At 40.0% G+C, this 22,011-nt stretch overlaps 3 protein-coding genes and 1 pseudogene across 13 annotated transcripts in view; all 4 read left to right on the top strand.

The window, feature by feature from the left end:
- The window catches only part of LOC113577152 (protocadherin alpha-C2-like), a 173,606-nt gene that overhangs the window by 45,733 nt on the left and 105,862 nt on the right, over positions 1-22,011 (top strand). For 2 of the 11 annotated variants that reach the window (XM_035521329.1, XM_035521288.1), the window contains exon 1: positions 348-2,828. The exons of the other annotated variants lie outside the window; for them this stretch is intronic. In XM_035521329.1, the coding sequence (XP_035377222.1) occupies positions 468-2,828 (2,361 nt within the window). In that variant the 5' untranslated portion in view covers positions 348-467. Of the gene's footprint in view, positions 1-347; positions 2,829-22,011 lie in introns of those variants that run through there. 11 annotated transcript variants of the gene reach the window in all.
- Positions 4,879-7,420, top strand: LOC113575569 (protocadherin alpha-8-like). Its single transcript, XM_027007142.2, is given in 2 exon segments — positions 4,879-7,035; positions 7,038-7,420. Coding segments are annotated over 2 exon segments (2,412 nt in total). The 5' UTR covers positions 4,879-5,006.
- LOC113575568 lies at positions 8,818-13,844 on the top strand (annotated as a pseudogene).
- LOC118240579 (protocadherin alpha-4-like) lies at positions 14,276-15,709 on the top strand. Its single transcript, XM_035521476.1, has one exon. The coding sequence runs from the start codon at positions 14,452-14,454 to the stop codon at positions 15,637-15,639; it is 1,188 nt and encodes a 395-aa protein (XP_035377369.1). The 5' UTR covers positions 14,276-14,451; the 3' UTR covers positions 15,640-15,709.

Raw genomic sequence — 22,011 nt, 5'->3', positions numbered from 1 at the left:
CGTGGTCCTGACAATCATCTTAATATTGTCAGTGACAAGCTGTGTAATTTTATTTCCTTATATTTCTCTCTCGCATAAATGTAGTGCGTTCAATAGTGCCGAATATAATGCTACCAGTCAAGTAGCAATAATTCTGTAGAGTACTTGAGAAAATGAAATTCAATCAATTGCCCGCCCCCATCTAGTTTGATGGAAATATCTGCACCAAACATCTTCAAATTGCAATAAGCTTTTACTTCGCAAGATGTCAGTGTGAAACCATAGTAAGGTTTTCAAAAAGGTCTGTGATCTTATGCGCCCGCCCCTTCAGTTTCCTGTTGAAGATGAGAAAACCCATTTCACCAGCAGTGCGAGCGGAACCTTATAATTCTTTATCTCTTGTATTTTATTTTCTTTCTCTTGTGGAAAATCTTAGATGATTTGGTCTGACTGGTTGCTGTTTTAGCTGGAATCTTAACATATGCGACATGGAACAACGAGCTCGCACGTTGTGGAGAAAGCTGCGTCTGAAATTGGTTTTAATTACTGCGCTGATATTGTTTGAGGAAGCGATTTTGGCGCAGCTGCTATACTCCGTTTCAGAGGAGCTGAAGGACGGTGCTGTGGTTGGAAATATCGCAAAGGACTTGGGCATCGATTACAAAACCTTAAAGGAGCGAGGGTTCCGTGTCGTATCAAGCACGGGAGAATCTTTGTTCGAGGTAAATCAGGATGACGGAATCTTGTATCTGAGTAAAAAAGTAGATCGAGAAGAGATTTGCGAAAGATCCAGTTCGTGCTTTGTCAACATAAAAATCGCCCTTGAACATCCACTGGAGATCCATTACGTGCAGGTAGAAATAATTGACGTAAACGACCATGCTCCCAGTTTCCCTGAGAAAGAAATGCGTTTGGAGATTTCGGAAAATGCTTTACCTGGATCGCGTTATCAGCTTCAAGCAGCACATGACCCCGATGGTGGAAGTAACTCAGTCCAGCATTACAAACTAAGCCAAAATGTGAATTTTAACCTTGAGGTGAAAGATCGTGGGGAAGATGGTAAAATACCCGTTTTAATTCTAAAGAGTCCGTTAGACAGAGAGATTACGAAGATCTTTTCTTTACTACTCACTGCTGTGGATGGCGGCAGACCCCCTAAATCTGGTTCAGTGGAAATTACTGTAGATGTTTTAGATATAAATGACAACATGCCTGTCTTTACTAAGGATGTTTACTCTGTGATGCTAAATGAAAACACACCTGTAGGTACAACGATAGTACAAATGAACGCCACAGACTTGGACCAAGGCTCAAATGGAGAAATTATTTATTCATTGGGCAATCGCGTTAATGACAAATTACAAAAATTATTTTATATTAACTCACTTACAGGTGAAATAATAGTGAAAGGTCTTTTAGATTTTGAGGTTAGAGATAGCTATGAAATCGATATACAAGCGTCGGACAAAGGTAGCCCTCCTCTCACAGCAGACAAAAGCGTAATAGTAAGAATTGTTGATATTAATGACAACGCTCCTGAAATAGAGGTAACATCATTTTCAAGTTCAATCCCAGAAGATTCTAGACCGGGAACAACAGTTGCACTGATTAGCGTTAGTGATCTAGACTCTGGAGTTAACGGAAACGTGTTATGTTCTCTACCTGTAGACATACCTTTTAAATTAATTCCATCATCACAGAAAAATGTATATTCTTTAGTTACCGCGTCATTACTTGATAGAGAAATGAAGTATGAATATGATGTCACATTAGTTGCTAAAGACGAAGGACAGCCGCCGTTATCCTCTGTTAAAACGATTACTGTCACGGTATCGGATGTAAATGATAACTGTCCAGAGTTTTCCCTCCGCCCATACATGTTTTATGTGACGGAGAACAATTCTCCTGGCGCATCGCTTTTTTCTGTTTCTGCCTCAGATCGAGATCAAAATGAAAATGCAATAGTCAGCTATCAAATTTGGAGAGATATTGGTGAAAATATATATTCATCTTTAATAAATATAAATTCGGAAAATGGCTGGATTTACGCTCTTAAAAGTTTTGATTTTGAAACTCTGAAAACGTTTAAATTCAAAGTAGTCGCCACCGATTCTGGAACTCCTCCATTGACTAGCAACGTCACAGTGAACGTATTCATTTTGGATCAGAACGACAACGTTCCAGTGATCTTATATCCAGTCAGCGCTAACGGTTCTGATGAAGGTGTGGAGGAGATTCCCCGCAATGTGAACGCAGGACATTTGGTGACTAAAGTGAGAGCCTATGACGCAGATATAGGATACAACGGCTGGTTATTATTTTCAATGCAGGAAGTAAGTGACCACACTCTCTTTGGTTTGGACCGCTACACAGGACAGATAAGGACCCTTCGCTCATTCACAGAAACTGACGAGGCTCAGCATAAACTGGTCATACTGGTCAAAGACAATGGAAACGTTTCACTTTCAGCAACAGCGACTGTGATTATCAAAGTTGTGGAGCCCAAAGAGGCTTTTGCAGCTTCTGATGTTAAAAGCACAGTAAAAGAAGAGGAAGAGAACAACGTCACATTTTATTTGATCATTACTCTGGGCTCAGTTTCAGTGCTTTTTGTCATCAGCATCATCGTGCTGATTGTAATGCAGTGCTCCAAATCTACAGACTATTCCTCCAAGTATTTACAAGACACAAATTATGACGGTACACTGTGTCACAGCATCCAGTACAGATCCGGAGATAAACGCTACATGTTAGTTGGACCCAGAATGAGTATCGGTTCTACTATAGTCCCGGGCAGTAATGGGAATACACTAGTGGTACCAGATCGCAGGGGGAGAACTTCTGGAGAGGTAAGAAAATAAAAAGGTTATACTGCTATGCAAATCATTTAAAATTTGTTCAGTACAACAGAAGAGGATAAATATCTAAATCGCTGGTTGTAGTTTTGCCTTCTAGTCATTCACTGTAGTTCAGACTTTATACAAAAGTCAGAGAATTTCCATGTTTTTTTTTTTTAGAGAAGATTGTACATATGCTAGTACATCCACTGACTTGATGTGCTTTTGTATTGTGCATGGCACATGCTCTGTTGTAAAACGGTAAAATTGGTAAATCTATCATCACAAGGTTGTCTACCTTACTTAGTGTAGGGTGTTGTTTATTGCACTGATATTGACTGTGCCTGTGTTGACTAATTCTAGCACTTATTGTTTATTGCATTGATTATTGTCTGAGACAGAGCATATATGTATTTTGCACTTCTAGGCATCAGCTCTGATCCCTGTATTTCAGAAGTGTTCTAGTTCATTGGTATCTTGGACTCTAACCTACTGTACTGGCTAGGATGTATTCTATGAGGAAATGAAAAAGCACTTTTGTATGTCGCTCTGGATAAGAGCATCTTCCAAGTGTAGAATGTAGAATGTCTACTGGTGGTCTGCAGTATGAATATTTACGTCATCTTCTCATTCATTTACCTTGTAGATTTGCTTACAAGCATATTGGTTTAAATCAGTATAACTACATTATATATTTAGAACAATTACTAATAGGTGGCTCAGTGGCACAGGGAAACGTCTTATCCTTTCATCAGTCAATATGGCAGTTTGTCTATATAAATGTAAATAAAATGATTAAAGATGTAATACTTCTGTAGCCGAAAATCTGGTCTATGAAGTCTTGTTCTCTTTTTCCCCCACTGCTGTGCAGATCTGTCGTCTCATAGAAATAAATGTGGTCTTGTCACAATGGTGATTATGACCCTACCCCACCAAAAATGTTCAATGGCTATTCAGGACTGTAAATCACTGTTGTAATAGTGGTGAGTTCCTGTAGCTTTGATACGTAATTGTTGTTCAATGATGGAGGTGATAACAGTATGTTCTCACTTTGGGTTGGTCAGTGGTGGCAACTCTGTTCTTGGTCAAGATAAGACTGAAGGATTCTGAGCCTCTGGGGGAGGTGACTTTTGGAGGAGAGTTGGAGTGGATCTGACAGTGGAGCTGGGGTAGAGTTGGTGGACTGAGGAGTTTGCTTTGGAGAAATATCTCCCTTGGGCTTGCTGTCTCTTTCTTTGTCTGTTTCTCTCTTTGTCCTCTTCAGTTTTCTCTACCCCTCTCTCCCTAAATCTCCTCTCTTTTTCTCTCTATCCATCTATTAGGTAACATTAATATAGCATTTTCTATGATGCATTTCTGTTATTTTCTTGGGTTGTACCTCATTACTCTGTGTACCCAAGTGTAACGTATGCCTGATTGGCTTTTATTAAGATAATATCTGTTACTTAGGACTCATGAGATGCTCAGATCTTTAAATCTGACATAATGTAAATGCTGAATTTCTCAGAATGAAGAACCAGATATCCCCTTACAGACTGCCAACATTAATTCCCTGGAGAGAATATAATCTGCTCCACAGGTTTACTAGATTCAATTATACTAGCTCACTGTTAAACCTCTGACAAAACAGCCTGTTTTAGCGTTAAGGAGCTTTCTAAAGTTGGTTATGGATTTTCTTATGACTTATCTTGGTCTATGCAGTACAATTAGGTCTTTGTAACACATATTTTGCAGTAAGAAAAAAAAATGTATGCATTAAACCTTCACCCACTCCTGTTTCCATTGTTGGTTGTGTGTAAGTCATGTATGGGTAAGTAAATACAGTAACAAAACCCCCTACACTTTATTAGATTAATTTCTTCTGCCTAACCTATTCCTACGTTATGCGGTAAATGGAAAGTCAGTCTTCTGCCTGAAGGGTCGAAGTCTGACTGTCACAATGCAATAAACCTTGAACTCGCGAGGTGTCAGTGCAAAACCAGCATAAGCCTCTGACATCACAAATACACCCCACCTCATCACTGGCCCTGTGCATCGTGATATTGTGTTTGGAACACTTGTGTTGTAATGCATCGTTTCTTTGTGAAATCGCGACAAGGTAACGATGCTTTTTTCAGCAGTAATATTGATACGAATCTAATATCCATGAAGTAGAAATATTTTATGAAATATTGATTTTCTAATTGCAAAATGGTACACAAAGGACGCTCGTCGTGGTGGAGGATATGCATACGCCTAAAATTCACCTTCGTTGCTGTTTTCTTGTTGTTTGGAAGTACCATTGGGACACAGACACGTTATTCTATTTCCGAAGAACAGAAAAATGGTACTGCGGTTGGAAATATTGCAAGGGATTTAGGTATTGAGCATAAAGCCTTAAAGGAGCGAGGATTTCGTATCATGTCAGCATCAGGAGAGTCGCTCTTCAAGGTAAATATGGATGATGGAGGGCTATACGTAAACGGGAATATAGACAGAGAAGAGGTTTGCGAGACAACCAGTATATGTCTGATAAATTTGAAAATCGCTCTTGAAAATCCACTGGAGATTCATTATGTAACAGTAGAGATTCTGGATATAAATGACCATGCACCGAATTTCAGTCAAAAAACAAAGCATTTAGAAATAGGGGAATCTGCTTTACCCGGTGCGCGATTCCAACTCCAGGCAGCTCGCGACCCTGATAGCGGCAGTAATTCAATTCAGAGATACAAGCTAAGTGATAACGATCATTTTCGGTTAGAAGTGAAAGATCGTGACGAAGACGGGAAAATTCCTATTTTGGTATTGCAAAAACCATTAGATAGAGAATTAGCGACAATCGTTAAATTGTTAATAACAGCTGTAGATGGCGGTAAACCGCCAAAATCTGGAACAATAGAAATCATCATAGATGTACTGGATATAAATGATAACGTACCGGTTTTTACTAAAGATGATTACACGGTAAGATTGGATGAAAATTTACCTATAGGTACAACAGTGATACAACTGAACGCTACTGATTCGGATGAGGGTTCAAATGGAGAGATCGTTTATTCAATAGGTCATAACGTCAATAATAAATTACGTGAACTTTTTGAAATAAATGCGATTACTGGTGAAATAATTGTGAAGGGACTCTTAGATTTTGAGGTCAAGGACAAATATGAGATCGATATTCAAGCATCTGACAAAGGACTTGTACCAATGACAACAGACAGAAGTGTAACCATAAAGATCGTAGATTTAAATGACAATGCGCCAGAGATAGAGGTGACCTCATTTTCAAGTACAATCCCGGAAAACTCTAGATCTGGCACTACAGTTGCTTTGATAAGTGTGTCTGATTTAGACTCGGGAATGAACGGGAAAGTTTTCTGCTCTATTCTCGAGGACATACCTTTCAAATTAATTCCATCTTCACATGACAGTGTTTATTCGTTAGTTACAATGTCATCGCTTGACAGAGAAACTACACATCGGTATGATATTACGTTACTCGCAAAAGACGCAGGAGACCCGCATTTGTCTTCAGTGAAAACTATAACTGTACATGTGTCAGATGTAAATGATAATAGTCCCGAGTTTTATCTTCCCCCGTACACTTTTTATGTATTGGAGAACACTGTCCCAGGTACGTCGTTGTTTTCTGTGCCTGCCTCTGACCGAGACTCAGATGAAAACGCAGTAATAAACTATCAGATACTTAGAGATAATACCGAAGAAAATAAATATACATCTTTTATCAATATTAATTCTGAAAACGGAGAGATATACGCCCTAAAAAGTTTTGATTTTGAAACAGTCAAAGCATTCCAGTTCAAGGTTGCAGCGGTGGACTCTGGAAATCCACCACTGAGCAGCAACGTCACAGTGAACGTATACATTTTAGATCAGAACGACAACGTTCCAGTGATCTTATATCCAGTCAGCGCTAATGGTTCTGATGAAGGTGTGGAGGAGATTCCCCGCAATGTGAACGCAGGACATTTAGTGACTAAAGTGAGAGCCTATGACGCAGATATAGGATACAACGGCTGGTTATTATTTTCAATGCAGGAAGTAAGTGACCACACTCTCTTTGGTTTGGACCGCTACACAGGACAGATAAGGACCCTTCGCTCGTTCACAGAAACAGATGAGGCTCAGCATAAACTGGTCATACTGGTCAAAGACAATGGAAACGTTTCACTTTCAGCAACAGCGACTGTGATTATCAAAGTTGTGGAGCCCAAAGAGGATTTGCAGCTTCTGACGTTAAAAGCACAGTAAAAGAAGAGGAAGAGAACAACGTCACATTTTATTTGATCATTACTCTGGGCTCAGTTTCAGTGCTTTTTGTCATCAGCATCATCGTTCTGATTGTAATGCAGTGCTCCAAATCTACAGACTATTCCTCCAAGTATTTACAAGACACAAATTATGACGGGACACTGTGTCACAGCATCCAGTACAGATCCGGAGATAAACGGTACATGTTAGTTGGACCCAGAATGAGTATCGGTTCTACTATAGTCCCGGGCAGTAATGGGAATACACTAGTGGTACCAGATCGCAGGAGAGGAACTTCTGGAGAGGTAAGAAAGTGTCACGTGTTTTTTGTCCAAATCAGTAATTCTTAATCCAAATCCTGGTGGCATAATGCAGTCCATTTTATTATTATTATTGTTGTTGTTGTTGATAAATTCATGGACTGTCTGCCTCTAGTTTTTAAGGCCTTGGTCATTACCTGATGAACTGGGTTAGAATGAGCAGCTACTCGCAGTCCCTGTCGGTGCGGCTACAGTCTGCTGGTTTAATGTGAAGAGTAGGACAGACAACCAGCCGCTGTCCATGGTGCTTAAACAGGACGCGCAATTCGTTTAAACTGAATATCTTAATATTGTGCGTCTGGTTGTTTGTGTCTAGCTGTGTCTCACTTTTTAAAAGTTTTATTTGTGTTTTGGTGGAGCATATAAAAGCATATAAAATCACAATGATTTCACAAAAACGTACAGTGCAACGTATCCCGATTTCCGCATGTACTGCAACAAAAACATTAAACTAAATGCATTAAACTGAATGCAATAAACTTTCTCTTCGCGAGGTGTCAGTGTAAAACTAGAATAAGGTTCATGGCGCTGAAGTAAGATGTTTTTTTTGCGCCCACCCTTCATCGTGTAGCATTCATTTGTTACATATCACCTGTAGTGAAGAAACATCGTTGCATTGGCTTTAGTGTACATTGTACTGTATTGTATGTCAAACGGAAGATATTATGGTCAGCAGATTTGGGGTTACATGAATAAAAGTCATTCTTGGTGAATTTAAGGTGGACGTCGCTTTAACATGGAACAAACAGGATGTGGGAGGATGCGGCTCATGGTGGAGGTTGTGTGTGAAGCTTGTCTTTATGGCAGTATCGCTCTTGTTTGGAAGAGCAGTCTGGGCACAGATATGATATTCCATTTCTGAGGCGCAGAAAGAAGGAACTGTGGTGGGAAATATTGTGAAGGATTTGGGTATTGACCAAAAAACCTTAAAGGAGCGAGGATTTCATATTGTGTCAACCTCAGGAGAGTTGCTGTTTAAGGTAAATCCGAATTATGGTTTATTATATGTCAGTAGAAATTTAGACCGAGAGAAAGTGTGGAAGAAAAGCACCTCGTGCCTAATCAATTTAAAAATTGCCCTGGAAGATCCGCTCGAGGTTCAGTATGTGACTGTAGAGGTCATGGATCCGAACGATCACGCACCTGTTTTTTCTGAACACGCAGCATTTTTAGAGATATGGGTGTCCGCATTACCTGGGATGCATTCTCAACTTCAGGCAGCATGTGACCCAGACAGTGGTTCCAATTCCATTCAAATGTATAAACTCAGTCAAAATGATTATTTCCGACTCGAAGTCAAAGATCGTGGAGAAGGTGGTAAAATGCCCATTATAGTCTTGCAAAAGCCAATAGACAGAGAGGTTATTCAAAGCATGAAAATGTTACTATCTGCCGTTGATGGTGGTAGGCCCTCTAAAACTGGAACGATGGGAATAACCATTACTATTTTGGATGTAAATGACAACTTCCCAGGATTTACTAAGGATGTTTACTCTGTTACACTAAATGAAAATGCACCCATAGGTACCACAGTGCTACGAGTGAACGCTACAGATTTAGATGAGGGCCCAAATGGAGAGGTTAGTTATGCGTTTGCTAACAACGTTGACAGTGACAACTTTTTGACATAAACTCTATTACTGGGGAAATCATTATAAAGGGACATATTGATTTTGAAACCCGGGGTACCTATGAAATTGACATTGAGGCGTCAGACAAAGGTGTTATACCTCTGACAACAGATAAGAGTGTGACCATAAAAATTGTTGACATCAGTGATAATGTGCTGGAGATATAGGAGACATCATTTTCGAGCGCTTTTTCTGAAGAGTCTAGACCCGGAACTACAGTTGCTTTAATCAGCATCTCTGATGTAGACTCTGGAATTAACGGGAAAGTTTTTGTTTTGTTCCTGAAGACATACCTTTTAAACTAATGCCATCATCACAGGATAATATTTACTCATTAGTTACTACGTCATCCCTTGACAGAGATACGATTTATGAGTATGGCATCACATTAATTGCCAAAGATGCAGGAGAGCTGCCTTATCTTCAATTAAAACTATAACCCTTTTGGTATCTGATGTGAATGATAATAGTCCAGAGTTTTCTCTTTCCCCGTACACTTTTTACATTATGGAAAATAATGTTCCAAGCTCATCTTTATTCGCTATTTCGGCATCTGATCGAGACGCAACTAAAAATGCAGTAGTCACATATGTGTACTGAGAGAAAGTGGCGAACACAATAAGTACACATCTTTTATAAATATCAATTAGGAAAATGGGTGGATATATGCGCTAAAAAGCTTTGAATTTGAAAGTTTAAAATCATTCCACTTCCGAGTACTAGCAACAGATTTTGGAACTCCTCCACTGAGCAGCAACGTCACAGTGAACGTGTTCATTCTGGACCAGAACGACAACGTTCCAGTGATCATATATCCAGTCAGCTCTAACGGTTCTGCTGAAGGTATGGAGGAGATTCCCTGCAATGTGAACGCAGGACATTTGGTGACTAAAGTGAGAGCCTATGACGCAGATATAGGATACAACGGCTGGTTATTATTTTCAATGCAGGAAGTAAGTGACCACACTCTCTTTGGTTTGGACCGCTACACAGGACAGATAAGGACCCTTCGCTCGTTCACAGAAACAGATGAGGCTCAGCATAAACTGGTCATACTGGTCAAAGACAATGGAAATGTTTCACTTTCAGCAACAGCGACTGTGATTATCAAAGTTGTGGAGCCCAAAGAGGATTTTGCAGCTTCTGACGTTAAAAGCACAGTAAAAGAAGAGGAAGAGAACAACGTCACATTTTATTTGATCATTACTCTGGGCTCAGTTTCAGTGCTTTTTGTCATCAGCATCATCGTTCTGATTGTAATGCAGTGCTCCAAATCTACAGACTATTCCTCCAAGTATTTACAAGACACAAATTATGACGGGACACTGTGTCACAGCATCCAGTACAGATCCGGAGATAAACGGTACATGTTAGTTGGACCCAGAATGAGTATCGGTTCTACTATAGTCCCGGGCAGTAATGGGAATACACTAGTGGTACCAGATCGCAGGAGAGGAACTTCTGGAGAGGTAAGAAAGTGTCACGTGTTTTTTGTCCAAATCAGTAATTCTTAATCCAAATCCTGGTGGCATAATGCAGTCCATTTTATTATTATTATTGTTGTTGTTGTTGATAAATTCATGGACTGTCTGCCTCTAGTTTTTAAGGCCTTGGTCATTACCTGATGAACTGGGTTAGAATGAGCAGCTACTCGCAGTCCCTGTCGGTGCGGCTACAGTCTGCTGTTTAATGTGAAGAGTAGGACAGACAACCAGCCGCTGTCCATGGTGCTTAAACAGGACGCGCAATTCGTTTAAACTGAATATCTTAATATTGTGCGTCTGGTTGTTTGTGTCTAGCTGTGTCTCACTTTTTAAAAGTTTTATTTGTGTTTTGGTGGAGCATATAAAAGCATATAAAATCACAATGATTTCACAAAAACGTACAGTGCAACGTATCCCGATTTCCGCATGTACTGCAACAAAAACATTAAACTAAATGCATTAAACTGAATGCAATAAACTTTCTCTTCGCGAGGTGTCAGTGTAAAACTAGAATAAGGTTCATGGCGCTGAAGTAAGATGTTTTTTTTGCGCCCACCCCTTCATCGTGTAGCATTCATTTGTTACATATCACCTGTAGTGAAGAAACATTGTTGCATTGGCTTTAGTGTACATTGTACTGTATTGTATGTCAAACGGAAGATATTATGGTCAGCAGATTTGGGGTTACATGAATAAAGTCATTCTTGGTGAATTTAAGGTGGACGTCGCTTTAACATGAACAAACAGGATGTGGGAGGATGCGGCTCATTGTGGAGGTTGTGTGTGAAGCTTGTCTTTATGGCAGTATCGCTCTTGTTTGGAAGAGCAGTCTGGGCACAGATATGATATTCCATTTCTGAGGCGCAGAAAGAAGGAACTGTGGTGGGAAATATTGTGAAGGATTTGGGTATTGACCAAAAAACCTTAAAGGAGCGAGGATTTCATATTGTGTCAACCTCAGGAGAGTTGCTGTTTAAGGTAAATCCGAATTATGGTTTATTATATGTCAGTAGAAATTTAGACCGAGAGAAAGTGTGGAAGAAAAGCACCTCGTGCCTAATCAATTTAAAAATTGCCCTGGAAGATCCGCTCGAGGTTCAGTATGTGACTGTAGAGGTCATGGATCCGAACGATCACGCACCTGTTTTTTCTGAACACGCAGCATTTTTAGAGATATGGGTGTCCGCATTACCTGGGATGCATTCTCAACTTCAGGCAGCATGTGACCCAGACAGTGGTTCCAATTCCATTCAAATGTATAAACTCAGTCAAAATGATTATTTCCGACTCGAAGTCAAAGATCGTGGAGAAGGTGGTAAAATGCCCATTATAGTCTTGCAAAAGCCAATAGACAGAGAGGTTATTCAAAGCATGAAAATGTTACTATCTGCCGTTGATGGTGGTAGGGCCCTCTAAAGCTGGAACGATGGGAATAACCATTACTATTTTGGATGTAAATGACAACTTCCCAGGATTTACTAAGGATGTTTACTCTGTTACACTAAATGAAAATGCACCCATAGGTACCACAGTGCTACGAGTGAATGCTACAGATTTAGATGAGGGCCCAAATGGAGAGGTTAGTTATGCGTTTGCTAACAACGTTGACAGTGACAACTTTTTGACATAAACTCTTTTACTGGGGAAATCATTATAAAGGGACATATTGATTTTGAAACCCGGGGTACCTATGAAATTGACATTGAGGCGTCAGACAAAGGTGTTATACCTCTGACAACAGATAAGAGTGTGACCATAAAAATTGTTGACATCAGTGATAATGTGCTGGAGATATAGGAGACATCATTTTCGAGCGCTTTTTCTGAAGAGTCTAGACCCGGAACTACAGTTGCTTTAATCAGCATCTCTGATGTAGACTCTGGAATTAACGGGAAAGTTTTTTGTTTTGTTCCTGAAGACATACCTTTTAAACTAATGCCATCATCACAGGATAATATTTACTCATTAGTTACTACGTCATCCCTTGACAGAGATACGATTTATGAGTATGGCATCACATTAATTGCCAAAGATGCAGGAGAGCTGCCTTTATCTTCAATTAAAACTATAACCCTTTTGGTATCTGATGTGAATGATAATAGTCCAGAGTTTTCTCTTTCCCCGTACACTTTTTACATTATGGAAAATAATGTTCCAAGCTCATCTTTATTCGCTATTTCGGCATCTGATCGAGACGCAACTAAAAATGCAGTAGTCACATATGATGTACTGAGAGAAAGTGGCGAACACAATAAGTACACATCTTTTATAAATATCAATTAGGAAAATGGGTGGATATATGCGCTAAAAAGCTTTGAATTTGAAAGTTTAAAATCATTCCACTTCCGAGTACTAGCAACAGATTTTGGAACTCCTCCACTGAGCAGCAACGTCACAGTGAACGTGTTCATTCTGGACCAGAACGACAACGTTCCAGTGATCATATATCCAGTCAGCTCTAACGGTTCTGCTGAAGGTATGGAGGAGATTCCCTGCAATGTGAACGCAGGACATTTGGTGACTAAAGTGAGAGCCTATGACGCAGATATAGGATACAACGGCTGGTTATTATTTTCAATGCAGGAAGTAAGTGACCACACTCTCTTTGGTTTGGACCGCTACACAGGACAGATAAGGACCCTTCGCTCGTTCACAGAAACAGATGAGGCACAGCATAAACTGGTCATACTGGTCAAAGACAATGGAAACGTTTCACTTTCAGCAACAGCGACTGTGATTATCAAAGTTGTGGAGCCCAAAGAGGATTTTGCAGCTTCTGACGTTAAAAGCACAGTAAAAGAAGAGGAAGAGAACAACGTCACATTTTATTTGATCATTACTCTGGGCTCAGTTTCAGTGCTTTTTGTCATCAGCATCATCGTTCTGATTGTAATGCAGTGCTCCAAATCTACAGACTATTCCTCCAAGTATTTACAAGACACAAATTATGATGGGACACTGTGTCACAGTATTCAGTACACGATCCGGAGATAAACGGTACATGTTAGTTTGGACCCAGAATGAGTATCGGTTCTACTATAGTCCCGGGCAGTAATGGGAATACACTAGTGGTACCAGATTGCAGGAGAAGGTCAGATAAAAAGCCTTCATTTAAATTACCAATGAAGTTGCACCCAATCATGGCAAACGTGCGTTTTGAAAATGCTTTGTGTATTTATCAAATAATTTGTATAGCACTTATTGTACAAAAGGGAGTTTTTCTGGCATTTTATGCTTCTGCATAGATCTACACACGACCGATTCATATATACCCAATAGATTTTCTTTTCTGTTGCTTTTTCAGCTTTGTTTTACAGAACATTTCGGTCGTTTGTGTAGTATGGTATGACAGAAGTATTTTGTTATCTTGTGACCTGAAGGTTGCTAACATATTTAAAGTGGTTTCTTCAGTTACTTTTGCACACTTCCTTCTGTGTTTGTTCACCGTAAATATAAAGTTAGGCAATGCTGTGGAATGTTCTGGATGCCTTTCCCTCATTCTGAACTCAGGGACCCCAGACACACTTGAGAATGGGAGCTGTCCACAGTTTGCGTTCAGAAACGCTCGACTAGATAATGCAGTAGTTTGGTTATTCAGAACATTCACAGTTACAATCTGAGGAACTGCTGAGTTCTCGTTCACTATCTTAAATTATTAGTCTGTATTAATAAACAGCTGAACCTCATCTGATCATTTTCCTGCAGTGAACTAAAAAATCGCACGGTGTCAGTGTAAACTACAAGAATTCTGACGCGTGTAGTTGGTTAGCTGGACCGCCTTTGTCGGCTGGTTCATTCGCTAAAATCCCGTCTTAGAAGAGCGTTTATAGCTTCACTGTATTGCTGACGTTTAGCTGGACATACTTAAATACCAGTGACATGGATACGCATTGTGTGGATCGTCTCTGTTAACCTGACTGAATTCTGGATTAATATTTTTCCCAAAATGGAACAAAAGGAGTACACATCATGGCGACTGAACTTGGCATTTCTGGCGCTGTCGCTGTTATTCTGGAAAGGGGTCCTAGCGCAGATACGATACTCAATTCCCGAGGAGCAGAAAGACGGCGCTGTGGTTGGAAATGTCGCGAAGGATTTGGATATTGATCTCAGAACATTAAAAGAACGAGGGTTTCGTATCGTGTCAACAACAGGCGAGTCTCCTTTCAAGATAAGTCAGTATGACGGACTCTTGTATGTCAACAGAAAAATAGACAGAGAGGGGGTATGCGAGAGAAGCACGCCTTGTGTGATTAATATAAAAATAGCTCTTGAAAGTCCTCTAGAAATTCATTACGTAACAGTTGAGGTTATGGACATAAATGATCATGCCCCGATATTTCCCGAGAAAGAAAAGCGTTTGGAAATAGCAGAAAATGCACTCTTGGGCGCACGCTTTCAGCTTCAAGCAGCACGCGACCCTGATGGTGGAATTAACTCGGTGCAAGTTTATAAACTGAGTCACAGCGAACATTTTCGAATTGAGGTTATAGATCGTGGTGCAGATCGAAAGATGCCATTTCTAATTTTGCAGAAAGCTTTAGACAGGGAAACCAAGCCAAATCATAAATTCCTTCTTACTGCGTTGGACGGTGGCAAACCCCCGAAATCTGGATCTATGGACATAACCGTGGATGTCATAGATGTAAATGACAACATGCCGGTTTTTACAAAAGACACGTATTCTGTGAAGCTTAGCGAAAACGCACCGATAGGTACAACGGTGATACAGGTAAATGCAACCGACTTGGATGCTGGTCCAAACGGTGAAGTATTTTACATTTTTGGCCATGATGTTGACAATGATCTACGCAGTCGCTTTGACTTAGATCCAGTTTCAGGAGAAATAATTGTAAAGGGACAGCTAGATTTTGAGGAGAGAGACCAGTATGAGATTGATATTCAGGCATCGGATAAAGCACCTGCACCTTTAACAACAGATAAAAGCGTACTTATACAAATTGTTGACGTAAATGACAATGCGCCAGAGATAGAAGTGACGTCATTTTCGAGTACAATACCGGAGGATTCCAAGACGGGAACTACAGTAGCCTTAATTAGTGTGAGTGATTTAGACTCGGGAGTGAATGGTAAAGTATCCTGTTCCGTACACGAAGACGTACTTTCAAGTTAACGCAGTCCTCACAGGACACATTTATTCATTGATAACCGCATCAACACTTGATAGAGAGAAAATATCTCACTATGATATAACATTGCATGCGAAAGACGCAGGGCAGCTGCCATTATTTTCTTTTAAAACTATTTCTGTCCTGGTGTCAGATGTAAATGATAACAGTCCAGAGTTTTCCCTAAATCCCTACACTTTTTATGTAAGTGAAAATAATGTACCAGGCTTGCCCGTATTCTCTGTATCTGCCTATGATCACGATTTGGATGCAAATGCCCTGGTAACCTATCACATTTGTAGAGAATCCGGTGAAGAATACAAGTACTCATCTTTCCTAAACATAAACCCTGAAACTGGTGAGATCTATGCCCTGAAGAGCTTTGACTTTGAAACATCCAAAATATTTAAGTTCCAAGTTATTGCTTCAGACTCTGGAACTCCTCCACTGAGCAGCAATGTCACAGTAAACATGTTCATTCTGGACCAGAACGACAATGGTCCAGTGATCTTATATCCAGTCAGCACTAACGGTTCTGCTGAAGGTGTGGAGGAGATTCCCCGCAATGTGAACACAGGACATTTGGTGACTAAAGTGAGAGCCTATGATGCAGATATAGGATACAACGGCTGGTTATTATTTTCAATGCAGGAAGTAAGTGACCACACTCTCTTTGGTTTGGACCGCTACACAGGACAGATAAGGACCCTTCGCTCATTCACAGAAACAGACGAGGCTCAGCATAAACTGGTTATACTGGTCAAAGACAATGGAAACGTTTCACTTTCAGCAACAGCGACTGTGATTATCAAAGTTGTGGAGCCCAAAGAGGATTTTGCAGCTTCTGACGTTAAAAGCACAGTAAAAGAAGAGGAAGAGAACAACGTCACATTTTATTTGATCATTACTCTGGGCTCAGTTTCAGTGCTTTTTGTCATCAGCATCATCGTTCTGATTGTAATGCAGTGCTCCAAATCTACAGACTATTCCTCCAAGTATTTACAAGACACAAATTATGATGGGACACTGTGTCACAGCATCCAGTATAGATCCGGAGATAAACGGTACATGTTAGTTGGACCCAGAATGAGTATCGGTTTCTACTATAGTCCCAGGCAGTAATGGGAATACTTAGTGGTACCAGATCGCAGGAGGAGAACTTCTGGAGAGGTAAGCTCCTACTTGTGGAAGGCAGAGGTGGATGTTTGTGATTTAGTTTAAATCACTCTAAAGTAATAGAACTAATATTACTGTAAATGTTACCTTCGCAAATCTCAACTAGTTTGTTTCCTAATAATAGTTTCAATAACTAATAACTGTAATAATAGTTTTTCCTACTGTATGTTAGACCAAGAAGAAGGTTTTACATTGCTTTCCAATAGCTCTGACACCTTGTCAACATCAACCTTTTAACCTATTTACTTCCAACACAATTAACTGCTTAAAATGTCAATTTCTCATTTTTAATGTGCTGCTGCACATGGATAATGCATAAAATTAACCATTTTTGCCCTTATCAGTATAAATAGAAAACTGACCCCACCGCAAAAAATAACATAAACAGCAACAACAGTAAAAATGATGATGATGGTAATAATGTTTTTAGTTCAGTCTCATCAGAGCAAGGTTTGAGAGCAGCTGGTTTTGACTGTATACAGCATGAAAAGTAGCAGAGGTCTTTAGTTTTAGGTGTAAGTAGACAACAAAGATCTCAGTGCACTGTTATGTTATTGAACATTGATTATTTGAATGGACAATTATATGTATGTAATTACATATATTCAATATTTCAGCTCTGTGTGAATATTGTCTAAAAGGAGCCTGTGGTGTTGCTATAATGTTTGTAAAGGAAATTAATGTTTGTAAGGAAATTAAGAGTGGCGAGGCCAGTTCTACTGTTGAAAGCATGTGACTACATATGTATGTGTGTACGTGTGTGTGTGTGTGTGTGTGTGTGTTTTGTGGGCACTAAGTAGTACAGTAGTACTCTTAACAGTGGGTTTGATTTCGTCACACAGATCTGCATTTTACTAGTCACACAGTCCAGGACAACAGCACCATCTCTCATATTACAATCACTTCTTCTTTTTGTTTAGCTGGTATGTAAAGTATATGAATGATTCATTATATAAATTAAGTAGATGATTAATGATTTTATCACACTTGGGAAATTTCCCCATTTTTTCCTCCATTTTATGTGCCTTTCTATCTCTGTTTACACTCTTTCTTCTCTAGTCCCTTTTCTCAGTGTTTAGAGCTGGGACATATTTGGGCACACCGAGAGACAAATATTATTTCCACAGCTCTGGAATTCTGTTCCCCTCACTATTGGACAGTCCTCATTGCACTCTTTAATATCCACCTTAAATCCTATCTGTTATTTAAAAATATATTGTTTGCTTTTCATACCATCAGCTTTCCAAACTCATGAACTGTCATTGTAGCTGTGACAGTTTTTGTTTTTAACTATTTTTCTCAAATAATTGTTTTAAATAATTTTTGAGTCTTTGGATCTCTGAAAAGTTATAAATGAAACAAATATATCATCATCAAGAGGGCTTATGATTTCATGAGTATTCAGAGATTAATTTATGACTTTTTGTAGTCCTGTGACTTCTTATCACATTTTTGTCAAATGTAGTATAGTCTTAATCTGAAATTCAAATAATTATGTACATGGAGTGCTTGATACAATTATGTGATGATAACGTAATATGCTAAGTAAACTATTTTGAGCAGTATTTGCATGTTTATACTGGTATTGGAAATTCTTTACTCTGTAGTATTAAATAATCCTAAATAGTAAATGTACTGATATTTCCTGATTAGTGTTAGATGCAGCAATGCTGTGAACAGCTTATGAAACTGGGTTGTTCTTCCAGACACAGAAACATTACAGACCAAATACAGTGTACGTTGCCTTTGTTTGAAATACAGTATGCTTAAGCTTTTGTTTGCCACTTCAGTCAGAGAAAATCTTTGATAATGGTGTAATGATGTTGATGGGTTACTCACTGTAATCTGTCCTACAGTAACATGCGTGTCGTCTGAATCCAACACCATGTGGTCCCCTGTGCTTTTGTTTTTCTCTGTCCTTCTATCTGTTTACTTGTGCGTTTCTCTCATGTTGCTACACCCCTCATCATTGCCGTGTTAAGAAAACCAGCCTCATCTGTTTCTTGTTCCCTTCCTTGATTCCCAAATGTATTTACAGCTTCTGTTTCCAGGTTTTCACGTGTATCATCATTGTTGTGCGGCTGTGTGTAATCCTGCCTAAAGCGTGGTTGCTTTCGGTTTCATAAATGTCTTCTTTTTTTTGGACTTTTTTGCTTCCTTCCTATTTTTGTGCTGCCACACACCTCTCTCTGTCAGAGTTTGGGGCAGGAGTATGTATAAGCTAGACTTGATTTATGTCTGATGGCATGTCCTTATCCAGCCTCCCGTTCTTCCTCAGAACATAGAAAACAAGTCATATCTTCATAGGGAATGGGGTCTTTAGTATGGTCTGTGTGTTTGCTTCACAAAATCAAAGAGGTTTAATTTAATCCAACCAGATTTTGTTACAAATCTGAATTTTAATTTAGTTGTCAAGTGTTGTTACTAGACAGTGTTCAACATTTAAAGAAGCCCAACTTTGAGTTTTCATGGAGCATTGTACAGAAACATAGTAATGTTTTCCTAGTGGGGGTGTGGTTTTGCTATGTGTTGAGTCTGTTACAGTGTGCTAGGATTCATACAGCTTGATTATATATAATGTCAGATTGGGAAGGTGGTGTGTGTGTGTGTGTGTGTGTGTGTGTGTGTGTGTGTGTGTGTGTGTGTGTGTGTGCGCAATTGCCTAATTAACATTACAGCATGTGAAAAGCAAAGATAAAAGCAATAGCTTTTTCAGTTGTCAGCAGATACAGAATTATATTTATTCTTTATCTTAGTGGTAATGCTGTCAGAGATTTAAAAGAATTGGTTAAACCATCAAGAAATGCAGGGGCTTGATTAATAGGTGCCTGCATATCAGGTTTAGCTTGTTCACTAAGGTTTATGGGGTATTGGGCATGCATAATCTTCAGGACACACCCCTGCTAATTACTGACTTCAGGTTTTTCAGTCTTTCCCATTGCTAGAAGGTGTATAAAATCAAGCGCATAGCCATGCAGTCTCCATAGATAAACACAGGCAGTAGAATAGGTCATATTGGCTCATAAAGAGCTCAGTATATAAGGAAGTATGTAAAACACCTATATTATGTTGATTTGTATTACCGTGTGAATTATTTCTTCCGAGACACTATAGTTTCAGTGGGTAGTAGATTGTGCATGCCCAGAGTGAATGTAATGCTCCCTGAATGGAGGATGATGTTACCATGCGTGGTAGCCTTCCATAATCCATCCTTGATTTGTGTGTGGCAGTGCGATTAAAAGTAAGTTCATCAATGATTATATTACTGTTACGGACATTATCGTAATTGTGTTTTCTGTGAGAAATGCAGCACATAGGAACATAGCACTTCCTAACTAAAGTTAGTCCTTCTGAAATGTTTGAAGGAGAAAGACCGGGAACTGGAGAAGGCAGGTCTCACTGCAGCCTACCTAAAGGAGGCTTCCGAGTCTCTTCGTCCTCAACCCTTAAATAGCTGCACCCCTGCACCTACATCTAAAACTGGAGGAATAGTCCCAGACACAATGCCGCTCAACTGTGCCCTTACCCACGGCACTCCACGACCAAGGAGATCCGAGCAGCCACATTACCAATTCACCATATTCAGCCTTTGAATCCTGAAATCCCCACGGAAAGCTGTAGTATGGCTCCCATTATCCTACTGTCTTCCTCAGCAGCATGACAGCCGCTATTTGCCATCCACCATCCTCCTCAGCACCCCAGCGCAGACAGAACTCAGCATCCGAAAACCCCAACCTGATGTTTTCCAGCCTACATGGAGTAACAGCCTCCACATGCCTTCACTATAAGTTCCCTCCAGCCATTGAGCCTCAAGTACAACCTCCAATCCCTGATTGGAGCCCCCTGTATCCTCAGCCTCAACCACCTTTCCTAACATCAGAGTTAGGCCTGTCAGATCCTAGCCAGGGACTGACTATGCCTAAGGCTAACCTAATGGGTCTGTTTGCTTCATCCTATGGGATACCCAAGCCCTCTCTGCTTAGCTTTAGCAGTGGTAAGGAATCTGACTTTGCCTTACTGAAAATGGGCTTAGGCAAACTTATGGCTGCTTTTGGAACACTTCAGGCTGCCAATTGCATACAATTGCCGAGTATTATGTGCACAATCCCACTCCATTCACCACAGCTGTTCAGGCCCTCCCAATTAAACATGGGTAGCCATGTCAACTCATTCAGAGTGAATTGGGTGCTGTCATGTACGCTCCCCCGTTAGGACGGGAGATGAAGAGGGTTTTGACAGCTTTGCTTTATCAGTGCATACTTTAGACAGTATGCTCTGTTCTTTAGTGGGTGAGTGGTTATGAGCTCACATGCGGATTGGCTTCTCAGTGAACTCCCTCTAAACTATCCCAATGGATTTGTAGAGTATTGTCTTAACAGTGGCATACTCCAAACTGAAACAGATAGAATGTATACCTTAAGAGTTCTCTGCATGGCTACATCTTAAATTACAAGCTCAAGAGCATAAATTTAACATCTGTAAGAGGGAGCATCTCACCATATTGCATGAGACGGTCCATCCGGACCCTAATGAGGTCCTTATGGTGGATACTTCCCCTAAGATGATCTATCTCAATCATCCCAACCACCCTCAGAGAGTCATGTTGAAGGAGTTAACCTGCATAGCGGTGGTCTGTCACTAGGGGCTTATGCCATACTGTATGATGGTTCCGAACGGACCCATGACTATGAACAGTCCGACATGATATCATAGAGCTTCAAGGCACATGGGTCTCCTTCGACATATCCCCTGCACTGGACCCAGCCAAGGGGTTCAGAATCCATCATGCATTCACCACAGGTGAACTCGGTCTGTCAGAGCATAGCTACCCAGTTAGGGCTCTGACTGCAAAGTGTCAACACCTACAGGGTCTACCTCTTTCATCTGTCGGTAGAGTGCCCCCTTTAGTCCTTACAGGTCCAGACTTCCCTCGCCTGCTCCTTCCTACTCAGCTCTTAAAAGCTGGTCTACCAGTTCATCAGTGATCATAGTACTGTTATTGACATTATCGAAATTGTATTTTCTGTGAGAAATGCCGATATTGAGTTGGTAATCCTTCGCTGGCCTGTAGTGAAATGCTAATATCATGCATATGCAGCCTAGTATACTTTATGCTGTATTTATATATAGGAGAATTGTATTACATTTACAAGTAATGAGGAACTGTATGTTGTATATACTTACCAATGTATACATTTCTT

Source organism: Electrophorus electricus, chromosome 2, assembly GCF_013358815.1.
Source record: "Electrophorus electricus isolate fEleEle1 chromosome 2, fEleEle1.pri, whole genome shotgun sequence".
Classification (NCBI taxonomy): Eukaryota; Metazoa; Chordata; class Actinopteri; order Gymnotiformes; family Gymnotidae; genus Electrophorus; species Electrophorus electricus.
Note: the sequence above shows the minus strand (reverse complement) of the source record. Positions and strands in the feature narration are given on the sequence as shown.